Here is a 24,524-nt window from a genome sequence, read left to right as displayed (position 1 = left end):
CTCTCACTACTAGTTCACTTTCCCTCCTTGCTGGGAATTGGGCAGGAACTTCCTTATAGTCTCCTCTGCTGCTTTGAGCCCAAGAAGAATCTAGATGCTGTGGTGGTGCAAAAACAGGGTTGGAAGGGAGAAGCTGTTCAAACCTCTAGCTCATGGGTAGGCAAACTAAGGGCTGGGGGCCGGATCCGGCCCAATCGCTGCCTAAATCCGGCCCTTGGACGGACTGGGAATCAGCGTGTTCTTACATGAGTAGACGGTGACCTTTTATTTAAAATGCATCTCTGGGTTATTTGTGGGGCCTGCCTGGTGTTTTTACATGAGTAGAATTTGTGCTTTTATTTAAAATGTACAGTATCTCTGGGTTATTTATGGGGCATATAAATTCATTCATTTCCCCCACCCCCCAAAAAAAATATAGTCCGGCCCCCCACAAGGTCTGAGGGAGAGAGGGACCAGCCCACTTCTGAAAAAGTTTGCTGATTGTAGTGATTGTAGCTGTTACAATCATTTGGAGACTTCTCTTTCATGGGCTCCTATGTTAACCGAGGCTTAATGTGAATTTCAGTCAATACAAGTGTAGCACCTCTGCTTGTGGTTAACGCTTAGCTGGAATGAAATATTCAACGCAGCAATAGAGAAATTAAAATAATAATTTATTTGTCAGACAAATAAATGAGAGGCACAGTGGTATATGGTTACCAAGCTCTGGCCTGGCCTCCTGCCATCCTGGCCAGCACTTATATTTCCTTAATCCAGCCCCCTTTGCTCCTCCTGTGGCTGCCTCTGTCCAATCAGCCTGGTTGAATATTCCTATTGGCTGTTTGCTAGAACCAATCACAAAAGATACACCCACTTCCTCCTGTCCTTATAAGGGAGACAAAGAGCTATATATAAATGACAAATAAGTAATAATATATCTTACATGGAATCTTAATTACCAGCTCACCTCTTGCCCTCCTTGCCCTATTGCCTTCTAAAACAAATGGTTAATCTTACATTTTTATCTTCAAGGATCTTGAGTTAATCATCATTGAAAGATCTCCTTCATTTGAGGGTCTTTTAAACAAATGCCTGACAACTATATATCAAGAGTGTTCGATGGCGTCTCCTGTCTGGCAGGAGGCTGGGCTCATTTGCCCCTCTGGTCTCCTATTGCAATATGACTCTATGAAATAAGAATCTAGCATTTCTTAAATCCTTTGCATAATTACATTTAAGCCAATATATTTAAGCTAATATATTTCATACATTATCATAGGTAGCCTCTTAAAAAAATAAAGCTTCTCAAAGTAAAAAGGAAGGAACTCAGTAAAAACAGCTTTTAAAAAGAAGCCTCTTCAGTTTACACCCCCCCTTTCACCCTCCTTTCCAGCCTCAAAATAAAATAGAAAGAAGCTTCTTCTCCAGCCAAGCCAGTTGCCTTTCCCAACATTTAACCCCCAAGCCACACATTTGCCTCTGAGACCCCAAGCCACACATTGCCCTCATGGCTATGAGGTGGTCAGCTTGGTTACCATTTTTCTCTTGAAAAGTACATAGAGCTGAAGGGGAAAGTTGGAAGAGTAACAACCTTCCCCACTTCCAGTTTCAGCTCCATGTGCTTTTTCAAGACTCAGGTTAATTCTTCTGGATATGACTCTTCCCCAGATCCATTGGAAAATAATGTGTTTGTGCACACTTTCTCTCTTTTATGATTTGGGGAGGGGAATTAGAAGTGACCAGAGTGAGTAGTAGCCATGGCACTTGCTCAAAAATAAAATGTACCCATGGGCCAAATAATGCAGGTTGGCAGCCCCGGGATTCCAGGGTGTGAGGATGAAGGAATACAGACTACCTTTTTCCAAGAGATGCTGGTTCTCTGTATTCTAGAATGGCATGCTCCAAAAAGGGTTGTATCACGTGATTTTATTTCCTAACTATATAGATTATCACCAAGAACATTGCAGGTATTCTGCACAAGGACAGGCTAACCATATAGCTGACTGGGCAGTCTACCCATAGACTGGTTGGTAGAGGACTCATGCCCCGGACCAATGCATGTTGGAATTCATGAAGACAGATCTCCCATGGCTGCAATGGCTGAGTTGTGGCCAGTAGCCCAGATCACTTTAGACATGGACATAGGCTAGGGATCACATGGAATCTAGGCTTCATGTCCAACTTCCACTGCCATCTCAAATTCATGTCTGTCTTGGCAATGTAGATACCCTAGGATGAAGGGGACACCTTGTAAATACTAGCTACTGGAAACCACAGGAGAGGAGAATGCTGTTGTGCTCAAATTCTGCTTGTGGGTTTCCCACTGGTATCTGGTTGGCCACTGTGAGAACAGGATGCTGGATTAGGTGGGCTATCGGCCTGATCCAGCAGGACTCTTTGTATGTTCTTATCACCCAGATGAGTCACAAATGAGGCCCCAGAACTGGAATGTCAAAATAGTCTAAACTAAGAGGATTCACCAGTCCTTGGAAGGAGAAGGCAAGATAGAAATGTGATCAGTAACTGGGAAGTTACATGAGAGACTGGATTCCTGGTTGAACTGGAATTTGAAAAGGGTTTCCTCTTAGGCAGAGCTGGCCACACTGTCTACTACCCTACATAGCCTCTTTGGATTTAACCAGCTCTCTCTTGAGATATTTCCACCAGGAACACTATTCTAAAACCTGACATATGTAACAGTTAAACAATAACTCCAGGTTTCAGGGGACTCTCAGCAAGTGCTCCTGTTGGACCTCCTCCAACATTGGTGGGCCCCTTGCCACTATCAACTGCAGTAGGTGTCTCTGAGACACCATTTAAAATTTCCCACAGTGCCCCTGAAGCAAGTGGTGCTCCAGAGCAGTCTTTTCCAACCTCATGCCTTCCAGGTGTTGTTGGACTACAACTCCCAGCATTCATGGCCATTGAGCAGGACGGCTAGGACTGATAAGAGCTGGAGTCCAGCAACACCTGAAGGGCACCAGGTTGGGAAAGGTTGCTCCAGGGCATTATGGGGAATTTAAAATGGTGGTTCATTGACCTAGCATTATGATCACAGGGGAGGAATTAACACTGGTGGATCCCCAGCAGTTATCTGAGGGAGGTGGGAGCTGAGGCGGCTAATTTTAATGATCAAGTCAAATGATCAAGCTGCAAACCATAGTTTTTGCACTCTCAGTCTTCAGTCCCATCCGATTAACTTCTGGTGATAATGCAAACTTTCTCAGTGTCTTACTTCTAGTTGACAGTTGGCTCCAGGGGACTTGGAAAGCATGTGTGTTATATGTCTGGCTGTATCTCTCCCCCTCCCACTATGCCTTTCCTTTTGAGTGAATTATACTTTAAATTTCAAAAGGTAGCCCTGAGCTTTGGAGAGAAAGAGAGGAGGGGAGGGGGGATCCAGTTTAGGCACCAAACACAGCTAATCCGATGCAGGGAGATGTCAGCTGCTCCATCAAATAGGCTTAATTGTTTAAAGAAGAATGAAAGGGGAAGAGAAAGGCACAGATCCCTGGGGCTGCTCTGCTGAGCCCCAGTGTTAGGCAGAGAGCAAAGAAGCCTCCGGCAAAGTTTATACACTCAAGGTTTCCTGTCTCCTTTGCCAATGTTTGAAGCAAACAGTGGAGCTCTCCAATCTGGCATCTGGTCAGGGCCTGTGAGAGCTGATGATGAGCATGTTAATGGTCTGGACCAATTGTGCAGCTGACAAAGAGCTGAGATTGGAAGGATGTGCTGCTTGGGCTTCAAAAGTGCTTGCCAAGTTGCTGTGATGCAGAAGGCAAAGGGCATTTGCAGGGGACTGCCATTGGGTCCCACTAGTTAACTGCCCTTGCATCCCTTGCTACCAGGTTACCGGTATTTTTCACCATCTCCCACCACAAGCTTATTCTCCAAAGGAAATACACAGAGAGAGCTATGAAGGCAAGCTACAGTGAAAGACTCGGCAAGCAAGGAAAAGGTTAACTCGGCTTGTGATCAGTGCTTGTGCTGACTGCCCAGAGGTCACATTTCAGAGATGGTTGCCATCTTGCATGTGGCACCAAGGGCAGTTGAGTATCCTATCTGGAAGGAGGAGCTTGCTCCACAGATGCACCAGTGTCCTGTGCTGGAGCAATCTCATGCACCCTCTGGGGATCAGAGGGAGAGAAAGAAGGCCTTGATCTGGGTCTGCACAATTCCAGTGAAATGGTCTGCGCACAGGGTGTGACAAAATCTTAGGGCAGTAAAATCTTAGATACCAGTAGTATATGTGAAAATGATCTAGGGGTCTTGGTGGACCACAAGCTTAACATGAGTCAGCAGTGTGATGCAGCAGCAAAAAAAGAGCTAACACTATTCTAGGCTGCATCAACAGAAGTCTAGTGTCCAGATCAAAGGAAGTCATAGCCCCACTCTCTTCTTCCATCTGCCATGGTCAGACCACACTTGGAATACTGTGTCCAATTCTGGGCACCACAATTTAAGAGGGATGTTGACAAGCTGGAAGGTGTGCAGAGGAGAGCAAAGAAAATGATTAAGGCTTATGAGGAGCAGTTGAGGGAGCTGGATATGTTTAGCCTGGATAAGAGGAGACTGAGAGGAGATATGAAAGCCATCTTCCAATATCTCAAGGGCTGTTACATGGAGCAAGCTTGTTTGCTCCTGCTCTGGAAGGTAGGACTTGAACCAATGGCTTCAAGTTACAAAAAAGGAGATTCCAACAAAACTTCAGAAAGAACTTTTTGACACTAAGAACTGCTCAAGGTACCCCTGTGGAAGCAGTGCAGAGAAAGATACAACCAGAGGGTGGAGTGTGAAGAAGGAACCAGGGGAATGACTGCAGATACTAGAAGTGTGCAACAACCACAGGATTGCAAATCATTGAGCAGCAATGCTCTGCCTTCCAGGCTTCTAACTAATCTGGTTCCCCAAGGGGTGGAGCTGAAGTTTTAACTGTTTGTGTGCTGTCTACAGCTTTGCTTCCCATTTGCTATTGTTGCAGAGCACTTCTGATCCTTCAACTGGCCCAAGTGTGGCAGTTCTAGCAATTTTTCTCAACCTTGCATGAAAAGCTGCATGAATCGAAATTCTTTTTTCTACACAGCTGCTGTACAGAAGTGCAATGAAGGGTTTCCTCCTTTGTGCCTGGGGGCACCTTCCCCATGCAAGGCCATGCTCCCAGCCTCTTCCCTCACCTGCTGCATTCAGGGAATACATTGCTTTAGGAACAGGCACCTCTGGCCATTTGGGTCTCTCAACTACTGCGTTCTTCAGTTATGTTCTCCACATTTAAAAAGTTCTCATGAAAATTCATGAGCCTTTTAGTGCTTTTAGAGCCTTTTCTAATATACACATTTTTAGCATGCAACTTTTGTGCAATAAACAGTACCCATCTTTGCTAGCAGTCTAATGCATTTGATGTATTCTTTTTGCTAATCCATAAGCATTTTTATGCACACTTTCTGCTAAATGATGCATTTTGGAACATATTTGGCTGGAGACTGCACTGCAAAATTTAAGGATGGGGGATGTAGGCCATAGGAGCCAACTCTTCAGCCCCCCCCATAAAATATTTGAGGTAGCCAAGCCATCTTAAGTTGATGGGCATTGCCATTCAAATGGTGTGCATGCACCACATCATGTGATCAATTATGCAGGGTGAGGCTTACCTGCCCCCCCAATATTTTATTCACTTTCTTTCTCTTCTCTAAGATGATAATACTAACAATAATTAGGGTCTGGGCTGGAAATTTAAGTGGGGTAGATGATGCTCTCTTTTTTCCATTTAGATTTTCAGCTTTGGACCTCAAATTACCTGTTCTTCCTATATAGCTGCACTGAAGTGATCTAGTACAGAGTAATCTCAGCAGGGTCCATTCTAATGCCCCTTGTGCTCTTCCTTAGGTCTGGTACATGGATGGCTACTACAAAGGCCGTCGTGTCCTGGAATACCGTACACTCAATGACTTCATCACAGGCCAAAACTTTGTCCAGCACCTGCTGCCTCATCCCTGGGCTGGCACCGGCCACGTGGTCTTCAATGGGTCCCTCTACTACAACAAGTACCAGAGCAACATAGTGGTGAAGTACCATTTCCGTTCACGGAGTGTGGTCGTGCAGCGCAGCCTCAACACCGCTGGCTACAACAACACCTTCCCCTACTCCTGGGGTGGCTTCTCAGACATCGACTTCATGGTGGATGAGAATGGGCTCTGGGCAGTCTACACCACCAACCAGAATGCTGGCAACATTGTAGTAAGCAGGATGGACCCTGTCACGCTGGAGATTATCCGTAGCTGGGACACCGGCTACCCCAAGCGGAGTGCAGGTGAATCCTTCATCATCTGCGGGACCCTCTATGTGACCAATTCACACCTGGCTGGGGCTAAGATCTATTTTGCCTACTACACAAACACTTCTAGCTATGAGTACACGGATATTCCCTTCCACAATCAGTATTCCCACATATCCATGTTGGACTACAACCCCCGGGAGAGGGTCCTCTATACCTGGAACAATGGCCACCAGGTCATCTACAACGTGACTCTTTTCCATGTCATCAAGACTTCAGGAGAGTTATAATCCCATAAGCAAAGAGGCCTCAACTCTCTCTCAGTTGTCATTTTTGTTCATTTTCTCTCTTATCCTTGTGGGTTTGGGAGGTGGGGGAGCACTGCGGCCTGCAAACTCAGTGGCCTGGGAAAACACTCCGTGATGCCATTATTTCTACATAATAAAGCAAACAGATTTCTTCTTTCTCTTTCTCTCTCTTTCTCTCTTTTCTCTCTTTCCTGTGGTTGATGATGCATGGATCTGGTTTGGGGCTTCTTTGGGGGGTGGCGGCTATTTTTTTATTTTTTTATTGATTTTATTTTATTTATTTACCGGTGGCAAATAAAGACAATCTCGTTGAGGTTAGATGGAGTTTGGGCCCTTCTTGGTTCAATGAATGACTTGGATGCTGGGAGATATTCAGGGTTCCAACTGGGGATATGGGCATTGGCTTTGAAAACAAAGATCCAGCCTTTCCCTTTGAAAGCTCCAAGGAAACGCAAGAGGAAAATCGTCCTTGGGAGGCCGTGAGCTCCAGTTCTGCGCCTCCCAACCCTCTCTAAAGCTATGATTTGGACTACAGCTCCCATCAGCCCAACCAGCATGTGCTAACTAGGGATGATAGTTATTGTAGTCCAAAACCTCTGGATGTCTTCAGGATGGCAAAGGCTGCGCTAAGGGCTTCTTCTGTGGGAGTTTGCCTCCCATCAGCTAGGGAAGACTGCTTGGTTCACTTTTAACGGGAACCAATGTAATTCAAATTCCCTGAACCCGAAATGCAGGTATCTTTCAGGTCCTCCTTGCAGGCTTCCCACAGCCATCTGGTTGGCCACTGTGAGAACAGGATGCTGGACTTGGATGGGCACTGGCCTCATCCAGCAAGGCTCTTCTTAGGTTTTTAAGTTGACACTTATCTGAATTTTGCACTGCGTTCTTCAAAGAAAAAACATGCACACACACACAGCTTCTATTGGGAAATAACATACAACAATTCATTCTGTTAGGGGAACAACTTACAAAAATGTGTTTGTTAGTCAAAATCCCATGCAAAAATGAACATATTAGGAAAGATGTGTATGAAACCACCCAGACTAATGTGTGGGCTAGAACTTAGGTCTCTCCTGCCTTGCATACCAAAATACATTTTTTTAAAAAAATATGTATTTTTTGACAGAAAGAAATTTAAAAATTGAAAATGCTTTTAAAAATGGGTCCTTAAATGTGAATGTCCATGCAAGTAGTTGATTTTTTAAAAGGCAAATTAATGCAGAAATGGGACAGAACAGACTTGCGTCTAAACAGATTCTAAAGTTGGATGGATCTGGAAAAGTCTGACCGGCCCAGCCCTACATCCACCCGTAAAACTCCCAGTTTGCAGCCTGGAGAGTTGTTTTGCTGCTCTTAAGCTGAAAATACAGTGGGAGATGTTGTTGCCAGTGGTAGCTCTGCAGTCTACCATTCATAGGCAGGGAAGGAAAGAACAGGAAAAAATGACATGTGATTAACAACATTGTCTCCTGTGTAATCAACAGGATTGGGCAAGATGGACAGAGAGTCTGATCTGGTGTAAGGCAACTACCTACACTTCCCATGAAGGAGGCAGGCTCAGAGGCAGAGACACAACAAGCACCTTCCTCTGAGGAGAGGTCATTCTCCTCAATCTTAATGTTAGGAGCAATCAAGTAATCCAAATCAATGCAAATATGGGCAGAATATGTTCTTCTTGGCAGATGCTGCTTGCATCAAGGGACAGCCAGAGAAACAACAGGCAGAGACACAACGCGATAGATACCATGGGTTCCCAGGAGATTTGATTGTGCCAAGCATACTCCCCATTCTCCCACTCCACCCTAGCAGTGCCCTTGCACATAATTTGTGCAAGGAAATAGCTGCTGTAGCCCAGCAGGATGGAGCATCAGCCAATGGTTTCTGGCCCTTCCCGACAAGTTGCCCAACAAAGCACCTAGCAAATTGCTATTCAGAGTGAATCATGTTGTGAACTTCCCTTGAAACTGAAAAGAATATTTTAGCTGCAAGAACAGCCCTATTATGCCCTGGGCAAAACAGCTGTCTCCCTTCCTGGCAGAATTTTACAGGTTGAAGAAACGTGAGTTTAAAGATTTTGTTTTAAATATCTTGGGGGTTTTGGAAAACACACAAGGTCATTCAGGAGGAAGGCAGGTCCACACCACCCCCAATCAAAAAGGCAGAACCATGTCACCTCCCAGGATACTTTCAGGCCTCCCATAAGCCAGCTTTAAGAATCCCTCAATAGCTATTATGGTTGCAGCTCTGAACAGCGCTGAATTAGCCAGGTGACAATGTTTGGTACAGTGCAATGTCCAAGGTCGACTGGAGTCCTTCCAGTTGTGAAGTGAGCTGAAAAGGTGCCCATGTGAGGTACGTAAAATTAGAAGTTAAGCGAGGCTACTGTTGCAGGAGGCTGTGATCACTGTGGCCTGTTAATGCTGACGGAAAAGAAAACTGAGTTCACAAATCACAAGAGGTGTGAGAACCTCTTGCTTCTAGAATCCTGTTTGCTGATCTTGGAACGTAGGTCTCGGTTCCACAGTATCAGTCCTGCTGCTTATCAAGTCCATTCACCTGACTCCAAGCACACATCAAGACACCCCTTCCCTGTTCCCCTAATTCCTCCTTGTCCCCTCAGTCAAAAGACTTCAGAAGGTGCCAAACATTCAATAGGGAGGAGCCTTCTCTGATCTCAACCAGAAGAGAGTTCCTTAAAATTGGGACTTGGGAGCCAGTTGTGGCTTTTGAGGCCTCTCAATCTGGGTCTGGGGATTTTCCCAAAGCCACACTCCTCATCAGCTCTATGCTTCACTCACCCTTTTTGGGTGCTTTCACTAGTCTGGAATTTGTCCTTGCCTGCATGGAGAATCGAGAGATAGGGTGGAAGAGGTGCAAGTGCTGGTTTTTACATTTCTGCAATGCATTCTGCTGCTAAAGTAAGAGTCACATCCATTACTCTTCCCTATTTTTCTTCTGGTCCCACCCACTTTTGGCTCCACCTCTTCCCAGCAGTGGCATGCAGTCCCTGGAGGGCTGCCCAGGCAGGAACGTGGCCCTCAGACTGGAAAACTTTCCTTGCCTCAATCTGAATTTCAAGGTGTGGCCAGGGCCACCCCCTCCCCCCGCCCAGGACGAAATGGCAGGAGCTGCCCTTTGAGGTCTCCTGGGCTCTACACCAGCTCAGCATGATTCAGAGCAGGGAGCCCTAGATGGCCTTTAATTCCCACTTCAGTCATCAAGTAAGGTTGTTTTGCTATCCCCTACCTGATTCCTGATGTAGATCTTCACTCACCCCTTCTTACCTGGTTGGGAGGGTGCCATTTTGTAGTTTGCCTCAGGTGCCAAAATGTCTTGGGGTGCATGGGTGTAGCCAAGGGGGGCAGCTGCCGCCCGTAAACCAGGTAAATCAATAACAATATTTAACTAACTGAGGTTCTTCCCCCCCCCCCAACATAAAGCCTGCTCCCCTAACATAAATCGTGGCTACCCCAGGGTGGGGTGCTAGGCAGAATGGCCTCAACTGTTGAGTTTTGTGAACAAAATTCAGATCTGTGTTACAGACATCAACAAAATGCAAGCACAGAAGGTGGGCCATTTGGAGTGGCCTTTTCTCTTTGAAATGCAGGGAGGAATGGCAACTGTAGGGGGGAGCGTGAGAGAGCACTTACTTTGCAGGGTGAATATCTTGTGCTTTGTCGGCTAGTGATAATTCTTTGAGATCTACAGCAGGACTCACCTAGGCGCTTGCTATCCGCCTTTGTGTGTCTCAGATAAGGCTCTTGGCATAGCCAAGTGGACATTTGTTTAAGCAGCGGAGATCCTATCGCTCGTCTCAGTGGCTGACACCAAATTGACTCAAATAAGTGATCAAAGGCAGGCACCGTCCATCTTGCAATGTAGCTTAGGGCTGAGATATTCTCTGCCTGGGAGGATACAACAAACTCATTTACTCTATACTGTGCAAGGATTCATGTGTCTTCACATCTCCCAGGGGTTATGAGAGATAATAGGTTTTACTCTAGCAGCACCATGTGGTCCAGTGTTTCTCAAAATTGGGTCCCCAGATGCTGTTGGACTACAACTTCCATCATCCCTGTTCTACTAGCTAAGGAAGATGGAAGTTATAGTCAAGCAACAGGGAGGCTGTTTCAGGGCAGGAGACTGGATTGAAACCACTGTGCTGTTTGACACATTTCAATATCACTATTTCAGACCTAAGGACGTAGCAGATTTTTATAGCAGGCATTTTCAGGGCATCTTTGATTACAGTTACAACTGAATTGATCCCACAGCATAATGTGGAGATTCCTCCTTGGACAAAACATCCCAGGAAAGGAATGGGGGAGGAGTGTTAGTTAGCTTGTCATAAACCCCCGTTTTCTAATTTTTAAATGCCAAAAGCATTCCAACCATTTAATTTGAGGGAAATGCCATAGCTCTGTGGTAGAGCATCTTTTATGCATACCAAAGGTCTGAGGTTTGATCCCCAGCATCTCCAGGTAAGGTTCTCTGAATTCCTGGAGATCTGCCAGCAGACAGGGTAGTCAATACTGAACTACATGGACCAATGATCTGGCTCAGCTTAAGGTGCTTCCTATGTTCCAAGTTCTGGCAACAGTTTCTCAGCGTGGGTCATCCACTCACTCCTGCTGTTGTGTCACACCACACCCACTGGTAGTATATCAATCCACAATTTCATAACATTTCAGGCAATGCAGTGTAAAAGCACCAACTAAGAAAAGTACACAATAAGACCCATGTCCCAACACACCCCAAGGTTGCGATCTTAACCTCATTTACCTGGGAGTAAGCTCTCTTTAATTCAGTGGGACACATTTTTGCATAGGCATGTTTAGGATTGTGCTGGAAATTACTTTCTAGTGAATGGTGTTTTATAAGTAAACAGCAGGTATGTGGGGTTGGGGTGGGGGCAATATGGCTCATGACCCTAGCCTACATTGACCCTATTAACACAGTTTAGGAAAACAAACGTTATAAACTGCAACAGTACACCAGTGATGCATCCTAATGCAGACCCTTCAAGTGTCTCTATTTACAGGGACATCCCTGATTTAGATAAGCCATCCCAGTTTTTGATTTGATCCCGAAAAGTCCCACTTTTCCTTAGGATATCCCTATTTTCATTGGATAAATGTTGGAGGGTATGGAGTTATCCAACCACTGAGCCATCTGAAGGCAATCCTGTATAGCAAAGGTTTTTTTTAATGTTTTGTTATGTTTTTATATATGTTGGAAGCTGCCCAGAGTGGCTGGGGCAACCCAGTAAGATGTGTGGGGTATAAATAGTAAAATTGTTGTGCTGGAAAGGGACATCCCTATTTTCATTGGAGAAATGTTGGAGGCTATGCTAATGTGCACTTTTCCAATCCCCATTTATAGCAATTCTCCCTCTGCAATCCTAGGCACTTAAAAAGTATTTAAATTTGGATCAATTCTGCCCATAGAAATTAATTTACCCCACATCTGCTTAAGAAGGAAACGGATAAATAAGCTGCTTCAAGTGAGTGCAAGCAAGGAAACCATCTAATGTTTTGCAGTGTTTGGGGGTGTTGGCATCAAAAGTGTTGGCATCAAAAGAAGGAACAGAACCTCTTCCACTCTCTAAATAATCATTTCTTAAATAATTGAGACCATGGGCCACCAACATGTTGCTCACAAGGGCCAGCAAGCACACCAGGACCTTCTATGATGCTTGTGAAAGGTCTCTGGAAATATCAACATGTATGTTTGCTCTCCCTGTGCCATTCCTGTTTGCGCTGGCTCAGTCTCTCCTAACACTGTGCAAAACATGTCTCTCCCGTATCAGTCTCTACAGCCACAGCAGGTGTTCTAACTCTCCAACGGTTTGATTTTACGGTGTCTCCTGAGACAGATGGATGCCAACCAACCATGTAAGTTGCAGCTGAGGGGAAACCAGGCCTGCCTTGAGACCATGCAAGCTGGACTGGGGGAGCTTAACCTTTTCTCTTCTTGACACAGTCATGAGGAAAACTCTTCTCTGAAGGTGCTCTTTGCATTTCAAGGGACTCTCACATTCTCCCATCATGTCTAGCATGGCCATTGGTCTCTGTCCCCTCAAACTGCGCCTTTTGTCCCTATGCACACAGGCACACAAACACACACCCTTACATCTGAGATCAACCCCTTTCCCATAGCAGGAGACTTAGGACATTTCATTTTTTCAGTGTTCTAACCCTCCTGTGCTCTTCCTGTAGGTCAAAGGGAGACAGCAGGCAGCAATTGCAGGACAGCCAGGAGGGCCTCTTGCAGGGGCTTCTGGCTGAGGCGTGGACCTCAGCGGGTGTCTGACACTGCCGACCCCCAGATATTGTCCCGGATTGTTTTTAACACCAGGATCAGCTCTGGATTGTGCCAAGTTTATAACGAAGATTGAAGTGCCTCTGAGCATGCTGAGGGACCTCCTCAGCACAAGAACAGCTACTTTGTAGCACATATAAAACTGAGACAAGATCAGGGTTTTCAGGTCAGAATAATTTCTCTCTCTTCCCTCCTCCTGCCCACGCAGGACTCCCTCTCTCTCTCAAATGGTTCACAGCTGGAGACTCTGCAATGTGCTTTGAAAAGCCTGGGTTTAGACAGCAGGGACTCTAGGTCAGGGACTCATCTTCATGGACCTTGGACCATGTGTGCCCATCAGCTACTCTCAGTTTGCAGCCTGATTCCTTGAGCTTTTTATTATCCCGCCTCCGTGATTACAGTCCTTGAGACAGCAATTTGTGCTCTGTGGTGCACAACAGAGCATCCTCCCCATCCTTGGCCAGACCTTGCCGCTAGTAGAATTATAGCCTGGGAATCTGGGATCAATTGGGCCTGATTAAGCTCAGTGACCCTGAGCTGCTCCCTCCTCCCCTCCTTCTGTCTCTGGCCCTTTAACGCTTCTTTCGAATGGCAGTCCCCTTTCGAGGCAGGGAATTCTCTTTCCACATCAATACAGCCGTGTCCTCAGGCAAAGGAGCCAGTGTACCTCTGTTGCATTTGCAAAGTAAAGGAAGGATTGGACCCTGATTAAAAATCAAGACACGAGGCTTTGACCAGCAAGGCTCTCGGAGAAAAGTGCGTAAACCACACCCCTCACCAGGCCATTTTATTAGCAACAGAATCTTTTACACAGTGCTCGTAAGAACCCATCATATTTCCTCTGAGCATTTCATCAAACCCCACGTGGGGAAAAAGTTACACTACAACACTAATTAGCATGCATATATTTTGGGGTAAATATGTTGAGAACTACAAAGGGGTAGTAAATAACTTGAGAACTACAAAGGGGTGCATCTGGCAACCCCAGAGGTGAGAAATAAACATAAGAAGGATGGCCAGAAAGACCAGATCACTACCACCTTCATGTGAGATCTGTTTCCTGGCTCCAAGATTAACATTTTAAGATTATATATAAGAAAACTACATCAAAGAACTCGCCCACTATCTTTATGGCCCGGGATGCCTGCCTGGCAAAGCAACTGCTGCATAATTGACATGTGGGGAAGAGAGGAATGGAACGGGGATGCAGGGGTGTAGATTGATCAAGAATCATATCAAAATAGTTTAAACCCAGTCAACGCAATGCTTTCATTGCTGACACAGATGGCTTACTCTATATCTGTTATAATTCCTCATAGCAATCCCACCTGATCACTACATCTCTGGATATTTGCACTCCTACATACCTCCACTATGCTGCCTGCCTGCCTGCCTGCCATTTGCAGCCATTGCTTGGTTTCGAAGTAGACAGTTTCTAGAGGGGGTTGGAGCTGGCATTGGCCCCTTGCAGGAAAAACAGCAAAGAGTCTTGTGTTGTAACATTAAAGACTAACAAATTTAGTATGGCACAAACTTTGGTGCACTATAGTCCACTTAGCAGATGCATGAAGCATTGTCTGTGTTACATGCATGGGCTTCTTTGTGAAGAGGGGAATGGTGAGCTTTCTGTGTCACTTTCAGTATCACTGTAATCAGAATAATCAAATTCATCATCTGAATCATCAGCAGTGGGAAATGAGTGAACAATTAATTTCTCCTGTCCAGGAGCACTCTCTAGAAATTTTGTGAGAATCACCTGACCAGATTCAGACAAAATTACTCTGTAGAGACCCTTTTCATAACCCACAAAAATGCCTCTGGCATTCTTCAGCCCATCTGGAGTTTCCGTTCTGACTTGAGATCCAAAAACCTTAAAATGCGAGACAGAAGGTTTTCTGCGGAACAGCCTCTCAAAAGGAGAACATTCCATACCTTTCGAAACCTTTCTCACCCAAGAGTAACAAAAACATGATAAAGATTCAGCCCAATACTCATGTGGCAAGTGTGAACTCAGCAATTGTGCCTTCATGCCATTCTGCAAATCTTTGTTCACTTTTACACAAACACTTTTGTTCCATGCAGCCTCTGAAACAGCAACCTTGTGCTCTATCCCTTGCTTCTCCAGGAAATCCTGAAAATCCTGTGAAAGAAAAATTGGTTTCTCATCTGTGAAAAGAAAATCAATCTTAGCATCATGAACACTCTTAACCTTATCACAAAACTCCTTAAACCTTTCTAAGGTTTCTCTGGGAGATCTCAATGTGTAAATCCATACATATTGAGAAAAATGATCAACAAATACAAGATAGTATTTAGCATTGCCTCTAGAAAGTGCTAAAGGACCAATTACATCAGCATACACTTGCTGAAAAACTTTGTTAATCTTTGTTGCCTTTCCTCTCGTGTCTTCTTTCGAGATACCTGCAAGAGAAAGCATTTTAGATTCACATGCTGTGTACATTTTATAATCTTTTTCATCAAATGTCAACAGATACAGTCCGTCTTTCTCTCTGGCAGAAAGATACAGCTTTCCATCTTTGTAGATTTTGCAGCTTTGCTCATCATAGGATAACACCAGTTTCTTCTTAGTGATTTGAGATACACTCAACAGATTGTACTTTAAACCTGGAACAAAATAAACATTGTTTATAGTCAAGTTCAGGCTTTCTAGATACACAGTTCCGATCCCGGTTGCTTCCATTTCCTGACCATTGGCCAGTTTCACAGTGAAGCGTTGCTTCTCAAACGTTGAAAACAGTTCCCGACATGATGCCATGTGTTGGGTGCACCCTGTGTCTATTATAAATGAGTTTTCCATGGATGATGTGGCTTTTAGGGATATCAAAGCCATATCTGGTTTTGCCTGGGACTGGGTACGACCTTTGCTTGAAGTCTGAGGCTTTACAGAGCTCCCTCTAGCTCCTTTCTCCTGATGTGGTGTGTCGTGACGAACAGCGTTCTGAACTACAGCTTTCTCATCTGTAGCAATAGTAGTGGGGGTGCTTGATTTCCGAGCTTCACTCCCCCCATCAGCAACCGCCATTGCAGCAGTGCTAGGATCATCAACAGCATCAGCAGCAACAGTCCCTTCACTTCCTTGCTGTGGCTCAAAGCTCCTCCCAGCTTTCGATGAGCTCTCAAGAATTTGGCTAGCTTCATCTTGGCTCTCCCCCTTTGGCGCAACCAATTCTTGGTCCTTGCTTCCCACCCCAGCTTCACAAGCTTTGCGGAGTGACTCCCAAGCGACCCTTGGTTCTTCTGCACCCTTTAGGACTGGCGCAAGATGAGCGTCTACATTTTCCGCCAAAATTCTCAGGACACGCTGCTTCAATTCACTTTGAATTGCAGCCTTCTCCCCCAGTGCTTGTACAGCAACAGGTTGTGGAGTTTGTACTAAGTCCCATAATTGCTCTCCCACGAGCAAAAATTCCATTGCAAATGACCATTCTAGCCAGTTTTGGCTATTCAGTTTCTGAGAGAACAGAGCCATCTTTAATTCCAAGCTGCAGCTTCAGCTACAAACTGGAAAATCCAAGAGTCTATATCTTGTTTACTAGCTGCTTTGCACCTGGCAGTCAGCTCAGCTGCCTGGAATTTTCCTTTCCACAGAGAATCTGTAAACAATAAGCCTTTGCTGCAATCCAACAGCAATCAGCAAGCTGTGCTCTTCTTGGAAAGTCCCTTTTCCAACAGATTGTTTACAACAAGCGTCACTGAAAAACACAGCCTTGCTTTCGCTTTTGAAGCATCTTTTCTCTCTATGCTCTTTAAGCTAACCAGCTCATAAATTTAGCTCAAAAAGGACTCACAACTTGTCGCATAGCAACGGAACTTCATATCAGCTCTGGAATGCGAAGTATGCGGCCTCTCCGCTCTGTTTTATCCAAAACAGGAGCCTTTTTTCTCAGGGAACCGAAGACTCTTCAATTCGCGTTCACCATCCAGCCATAAATCAGCATCACAGAGGTTGATGGATCGAAACCATCCTCTGCTACCATTTGTTAGTTTGAAAGCCCCCTCCATAGAGGCTGGCCTCTCTCACTGTCCTCGGAGCTTGCTTAGCGGTAACCTCCTCTGGCTGATATCTCGGACAGACCAGGGAGATTTTGATAGGCGACATTTTCCCAAGCATGGGCAAAATGCACAACCCCTCCCTCCTGCTTCTGCAGGGGAAAGAAAAATAAGTCAGAAATCTATTTACATAATGTTTATTTCTGACATTACGGCACTAGAGAAAAACACATCCTTTCAGTTCAGTTCTTCCAGCAAGTCTGACAAACTTCCTGAACATGCGCAGTGAGAAGGCTTCAAGTTACACTCTTCACAAAGACTTATCCAGCCTGTGAACGTCCTGGGAAATTCTTCTTTCCCAGAGATAAGCGCATCATGTGATGTCAACAAACTGGCTGTCTGCAGCGGTGATGTTTCCATATACTGACAGTCCAAACAAAAAGAAATTCAGAAATGTACAAAGTTGCCACAATCCGAATCTTTCTCCAACACTCCAATCCATCTCCTTATTTATTTATTTGCATCTAGATCTCACCTTTCTCCCATCATGGAACTCAGAGTTCCCAGGTGCCCACTCATTCAGGCGCTGCCACTATACCCAGATCTGGGTAGCTTCAGCAAGGTAGTGGCCTCATGGGCATGCATGCGCACACAAACACACACTGCTCACTCCTGATCAAGTAGCTGATTGGCAAGGCATGGTTGCTGGTTTTATGGTTCATTTTTTTTGTTTTTTGTTGATAAGGCATAGTTCAGATGTAAAGAATAATAGTAAAGTTCATACAAGCACTGAAATGTGAGAGATTGGAAGTTGCTAATATCAATAAGAAGATAAAAAACCAACTCCCAATATAGTTATTTGCAATTCAATACCTTAATCACCTGGTCTGAGGTTAAACACTATGTCTTAGAGCAGAGAACAAAAACAGTTAATTATCAAACCAGATAGGAGCTTCTAGCTCTTCTTTAGCTACAACTGAATCTTCCAGTTAAACCTTTTCATCAACACACAGAGGCATTCTCCTCTCCTCAGTGTGAATTAAACAATTAACAATGCTTTCCTGTCTCAGTGGGGCAACAAGGTCTACCTGAGCCATTTCTGACTCCTGGGTTGTTCTCCCGTTCAGCGTTCTTATGTGCACTTTGATCCTGACAGCTCTTTAGCTTTGATTACCAGTTCCTGGCTCACTCCAGACCATGGCCTAGCTCAGACAGTGGCATTGTGATGTCCTCATGCTGGCTATGTAATCTGTTATTGGCTAGAACATGATTGGCTGAAATAAAAAGATTTTCCCCCTTTTGTTTTCTGTTTCTTTAGTGGTGCTGATGCAGCTTCTGAAAGGAGGAGCAAACAGGTGCTGAAGTAAAGAGTGGCAGAAATGTGTAGAGGTTTTTCTCAGAATGTGTCAAGCTCACTAAATGCCATTTTCCCAATGAACCTCAAACATTTTCCCCTCCCAATAACTCAGTGAAATCCTAGAAATAACTAGTTTATTTAAAATGTATACATTGAGTAGAAAAGATGCTACAACAGAGGTGGGGAACTTGTGGCCCTCCAGATGTTGTTGGACTCCAGCTCCCATCAGGCTCATCACACACATTACATGCAGGTAAATTGATACAGAACTGTCACCTTGGTGTCATAACTGGCTCTTAGGATAGTGCTATAAACATTCTGCCGAAGAGGAACCTACATTTTGTGCCATGAAACCTATGACCTGTATAAATTTGCAAAATTTCATGGCCTCAGATTATTATAATTTTCAGACACAGAGAATGACAGAAAGCTAGGCTGAAATCCTGTGTAGACCATCCTGTTATCTGAATAGATTAATGTTACTTTAAAAATGTAATTGATCAGTCAATGATGCACGCTTATTTGGGAATAAGTCTTCTCTGTAGTGGCTGATGCCCGTCTGGGATTGGTAGAGCTGGCCAGCAGCAGGTGGCACCAAACCAAGTGGCTGACAGAGCAAGAGTCAGTGAGAGAGGCAATTAATTCTGGTTTTGTCTCATCTTCCTCCTGGCTGAGAAGGAGGAAGCTGATGGTCAGGGAGACCCTCTAGGTTGGTTATAAGTATGGTGGGGGCTGGCTGGAGGCAATGCAACCTTGGTGGGGCAGTGCCCCCTTGTCTTAATGGACTACTCTCCACTGAGTCCCACGGAGCTAAATGAAACTTACTTTTTGATCAACATTTCTAAGATTGCACAGTTAGCCACCCATCATCACCACCCATCTCTTAAGTTCTTGAGATTCCCTTTCCTCCAGCTTTCTTCATAACTCCAGCTTTCTAAATATTTTATCGTCTCTGTCACTTTTCTTTGATTCTTAGAATTTCCACCATATCTGCTTCTTCTTTTTAAGCCTTGAAGCCTGACAGATGCCAGACAGAATGAAATATCTATTTTAAAAAAATAATACATTATTCCTGGTATCTCATTTATTGGTTCATGCTTTCCTCCAGACGTCTCTGTACTATCTTGGACTTTCCCACTGTGTTGCTTCCTAGAACAAAGCCCATAAGCAGCCCGTGGATGAAGCTGTTGGGTTCTCCATTGCTTGTTCCAGGCTTCCAAGTTCAATTAGCCCTCCACTTACAAAATGTCTTATTCATTCATATGGATGGATGGCAATGACAGGACACTTTTGCCAGCTACTGCCCTCACAAGGCTGTCTGGGGAGGGGCATATTTGCATGATGTAACCTTTGCTTATGAACATGTGGATGTCTGTGGCTGGGGATATATCAAGTGAAAGAGTGCTGGATAATTTAATAAACTAAAAAATATATAATTTGGCAGAGAGATGGATCTGTAACTTATCTCCTTAATGAAATATGTCTGAGAACTCTGAGACTTCAACCTGTCAAAAAACAAAACCCAGATTACACAGATAAAACAGACCCCTCACCTGCTGTTATCACTTTTCCTCCTCCCTGTTTGTCAGTAATAAACCAGGAGAAATAACAGAGAGCAAATTGATGTCCTTGTTCAGAAGTGAAATCAACAAGGCATAACTGACAAGGCAACAATTTGTGAAGGTGAGAGCCAGCAAAGCATCCTCACCTCCACATTAGTTTGATCTGGCAATTGCTGGAGGGGAACCCCCAGGTTTGATATATTTACAAGTCCACACCTTCTTACTTCATGCAATGAATCTGTGGAGTATTTTCTTGTTTAAAATGCAGGACCAGAAAAAGAAGCCCTGTGTCAACATGCCCCTGCCATTCCACCCCAAGCTATTTACTCAGAGAGGGAAGCCCTTCTATGGTTGAGAACAGGACTTCAGCCTCACACTTTATGAAAATGTCCATGTGCTTGAACTTGGGCTCCTCTGGCTCAGTAGCATATGAGAAATCACATAGAACTATCATACAGCTGAGCCCTGTAGTTCAGCTGCCTAGAAATGAAAAATATACATTAGGACCAGTGATAGGAATTAACAAGGTCCTCACTCACCACACACAGGAGGAAGGAGGAACCCAGAACAATGGCGCGCAAGGCCTTATATAGACTTTTGAAATTGCCACCTTGTAGATCCAGACCACCCGCAGAAACATCATACATACACCACAGAAGGCATGTAACCTAAGACACCCCCCCCATACATCATACCTACATCACACATACCTACATAAAACAGAAATTTGAATGTTGTTTTCCTGTTTGCCAGATTATCTGATTGCCTTTCCTGATTGTCTTTCCTGATATTCTGTCACCCATTAAAATGCTGATTACTCCATTCCTGAGACAACGGGAAGGCTCCCTGACCCCCCCCCCCCCTTGCAGGGAAACCATTTGGTCAGTTTGGGAATCAGAATGGTTCCAGGTTGGTCTTCCTGTGCTGATGTATGTACGTGCTTGGTTGGTACACTTATGAACATTACCATATATCTAAGACCTCAAAATTCCTATCACAGACCCGTCCCAAACATTGTTGGGGAACAGCTGGTATCAGCTGGTAGTGGTATAAGCTAGCACTGTGCATGCCCACCCTTCAGTTCAGGGCCCAACCCAGTGTTTCAGAGCAGCCCCTACCTGACTTGGAATGTTCCAGGGATGACCCAACATGGATCTAGGCCCCAAACTGATTTAGAGGCCTTGTAAAGTGTTTGATTAAAGTTTAAAACTAATTAAGCATGATATCAGGAGAGGAAGAAGGAGAATTGAAATTTACAGATTTTTCCACTCCTGGTGAAGAGAAGACCTTCTTAATTTCACCAGTGTCTTACTAATGACATTAGTTGGGTAGGGGCAGGCTGCATGCCTTGGACCCCCTTCTAATTCCTGGAATAGCCCGGCTAGGTTTCTGCTGAGGTGATAGTGGTCCATTAAGGAAACAAAAGAAGTGGCTCTGTGCCAGAGACCAAATGGGTGGGTGACACTCCCTCAACTGGCTGATAGTTAGAAAGACAAAGGCCAGAGGTAAGAGTTCAGTGATGTAAGGTAAAAGGTAAAGGTAAAGAACAGTTAAGTCCAGTCAAAGGTGACTATGGAGTTGCAGTGCTCATCTCGCTTTCAGGCTGAGGGAGCTGGCATTTGTCCACAGACAGTTTTCTGGGTCATGTGGCCAGCATAACTTAACTACCACTGGTGCATGGAGGACTATGACGAGTGCCAGAGCACACGGAATGCCATTTAGCTTCCCGCTGCAGTGGTATCTATTTATCTACTTTCACTGGCATGCTTTTGAACTGCTAGGTTGGCAGGAGCTGGGACAGAGCAACGGGAGCTCACCCCGTCATGGGGATTCGAACTGCCAACCTTCCGATCAGCAAGCCCAAGAGGCTCGGTGGTTTAGACCACAGCGCCACCAGCGTCCCTTTAATGATGTAAACTAGAAGCTGGAAGCAAGGAAGCAGGATGGGAAGCCAAAAGGCCAAAGTGGTGCTTGATTTCTGTTGCAATCCATGGCTGTGGCTATGGGGGAAGCAATGCCCTCTTGGGGTGTTACTGCTGTGAACCCCTCCATCATAGGCTCAAGTTGTATATATAAAGAAACCATATATCCTAAAGACGCCACAGTCTCTGCTGTGCTTCATTCCTAAAATAGGACAAACTCTGGGTAAGCGCCTGGAACCCCTGGAATCTCACACCTCTCAGAAACTTGCAACACTATGGTCGCCTATGGAATTGATAGGAGGGGAAGACTTTAGTCAGCTTCACATTTCTGGCTTTAAAAGGGCACGTTGTGTTGGAAAGCAGACACACAAAGTAATATTTGTAGGATTGGGGGGGGGGGGGGTAAAAACAAAACAAAACGAGTGCTATGCATTAGTGAAACTAATAAGGATTTCTCTCTGACGTTATCCATTTCCCCTGAAATGAATGAGGGCATCTTTGGAATTGACATGTTCCATCTCGGATTAGGTTTGTGGTTCATACCACTTCAGACTTCAGGAATGTTCCTCTGTGTGTGTATCAAACAGACTCCATCCCAGGTGTCAAGGATGTCTTGGCCATTTTTACACATGCCACTTAGAAATATCCCTGAGCATCCCTCCTGACATTTGAGTACATGTATAATAAAAGTTAAGAAGCAGGTCTGAGCACAAGGGAAGATGCTGATCCAGCAAGCGACAACTCTTAGCAAGGTAAGTGGCCCTAGTCCCTGGACTGGGCAAGCAAACTAGCACCCCTTCAAGTCGGTTGGGCCAACATCTCTGTGCCCATGCAGACTGGAGTTGGTGCCAGCTCAGCATCTGATTGGACTCTCAGCTGCCTCCCCAGAAGGAGGAGGCTCATTCATTAGGTGCTGTGGAGGTGTCTCCACAAGAGGAGAGGTCTGACTAGAGGTATCCAATATCATGGGAGGGGGCGTTTCTTTGTCAGCCTGCTTGATACCTCCTCTGGATCCAGTTGTGCTGTCTGTAGCTCATCCACCCTCTTCTCAGGTTCCAACATTTCCTGGAGGCCCAATTTCACCTTCCCTGACTGGCGGCCCCCACCCCCACCCCCTCCATGCCACTTGCATTGGACATTTGTATTTACGAGCTCGTGTGCTCAGTGAGGCCTTGGTGAACTCCTGGTTTAGACGGAGTTTTGAGTGGTGTTGGTAGCTGGGCGGATAATGCAGTCATAATGCAGTGGGGAGACGTCAAGGATTGGTGGGTGCGCTCTCCTCGTCCTCCCCTCCCCTCCCCCCCCCCGTTGCCACTTCCTGCAAATTCTTCTCTGCAACCTCTTCTCGTTGCAGCCTGCCTGGCGCCCCCTCCCCTGGGTGTCCTCTGCCTGATTCCCCTCTGCAGAGCAGCTCTGGCTTCCTTCAGTCTCTCTCGCTCTCAAATGCATCTCTATCATCCCGTCTCTTCCCCTGGCTGGGCCTCAGTTCAATGATTTGATTGTTCTCCATTAGGGAGCAGTTTGTGCTGTATTGATTTTTATGGCTGTTTTCGAAGCTAAGAATAGACCTGCGCTCTGGGATTCGTAGTGTCAGGCTCGATTTGGAGAAGGCTATTCGGATGCTAAAGAGGGGGAAACGGCTGCCGAGTCTTGAAAGTCTCCCTCCCAGCTTCACGCTGCTTCTCTCGCGCTCCGCTTAAGAGCGGAGGGAAAGGCTTTGAAATCTGGAAGGGTTAAATGCTGCCTCATTGCCTTAGCTGCTCATTAACGATGAATGCTGATTAATGGGGAAGCAAGGTCAGTCGAGGATGCATCTCTCTGGAACACAGCATCGCTCCATCGAGCTCAGTATTGTGAACTCCAACCCGTAGCGGCTTTCCAGGGTTGGGGCCAGGTGCCTTTTCCAGCCCTGCCTGGAGGTGCAGTGAGGGAAAGTTTACCGTGGGGTGAAAAAGACATGCAAAAATATCTTCCTATCTGGCAAGATGAAATCTAATCCTGCCCCTTTTTGTTGCTGGTGGCCTAGCTTGGAATTGTTCAGAGAATCTTAAATAAATTTTTGGAGGTTTTGGGAATTATTGTTGGTATATTTATACCCTGCCTTTTAACCTGATGGGACTCAAGTTGACTTACAGAGAAGAACAAGAACCACTAAAAACACGGCTACCTACCTGACACTAAAGGCATGAAAAAGTCAACCATTAAAATACAATTGAACACCGATAGAATTAAAACTATAGACATATAAACTTGGTTTTAAAACCTTGCCTTCCTTACATATCTTTAAGCACCAGCTAAAAATGTTTCTCTTTAACCAGGTCTTTGGCTGATTAACATTCTATGTCCTTTAAAATGTGTTTGTGGGATGGGGGGGTTATTGGCTTGTTTTTGTTTTTATTATGTATATTGTGTTTTGTATTTTTATGTTGTAAACTGCCTGTGATCTTGGGATGAAGAGCGGTATACAAATAAATAAATTCAGCAGGCAACTTCTGTTTGAAGCCTGCTTAAAACTTTACTATTTTGTCAGCCTTAGGCAGGCAATTAAGAATACACATTTCCATAATAGTTGATTTACTGTTTTAACTTTTAAAATATGTTTTTATTGTATGGTTTCATGTATAACTGTTGTAAACTTCTGTGGTGCTCTTCATGAATAGCAATATATAATTTTTACAAATAGTAACCCCTAGGTTTGTAGCTCAAACTTTACAAAACAAATATCTGCAGTCCCTCTGCTCTTAGCACCCTCATGGGTTCTGCTCACAGCAGTATCTGATGCTTCCTGCATTA

General features: G+C 45.0%; 1 protein-coding gene across 5 annotated transcripts in view; it reads left to right on the top strand.

Moving 5' to 3' along the window:
• OLFM2 (olfactomedin 2) overlaps positions 1–6,876 on the top strand; it is a 191,375-nt gene extending 184,499 nt beyond the window's left edge. For all 5 annotated transcript variants that reach the window (XM_083729214.1, XM_083729212.1, XM_083729213.1 and 2 more), the window contains exon 6: positions 5,863–6,876. In XM_083729214.1, the coding sequence (XP_083585340.1) occupies positions 5,863–6,540 (678 nt within the window). In that variant the 3' untranslated portion in view covers positions 6,541–6,876. The remainder of the gene's footprint in view (positions 1–5,862) is intronic.
• Positions 6,877–24,524: the final 17,648 nt, after the last annotated feature.

The sequence above is a fragment of the Podarcis gaigeae genome (assembly GCF_964106915.1).
Source record: "Podarcis gaigeae genome assembly, chromosome: 2".
NCBI classification, from domain to species: Eukaryota; Metazoa; Chordata; class Lepidosauria; order Squamata; family Lacertidae; genus Podarcis; species Podarcis gaigeae.
This window is presented reverse-complemented; position numbering and strand designations above follow the sequence as displayed.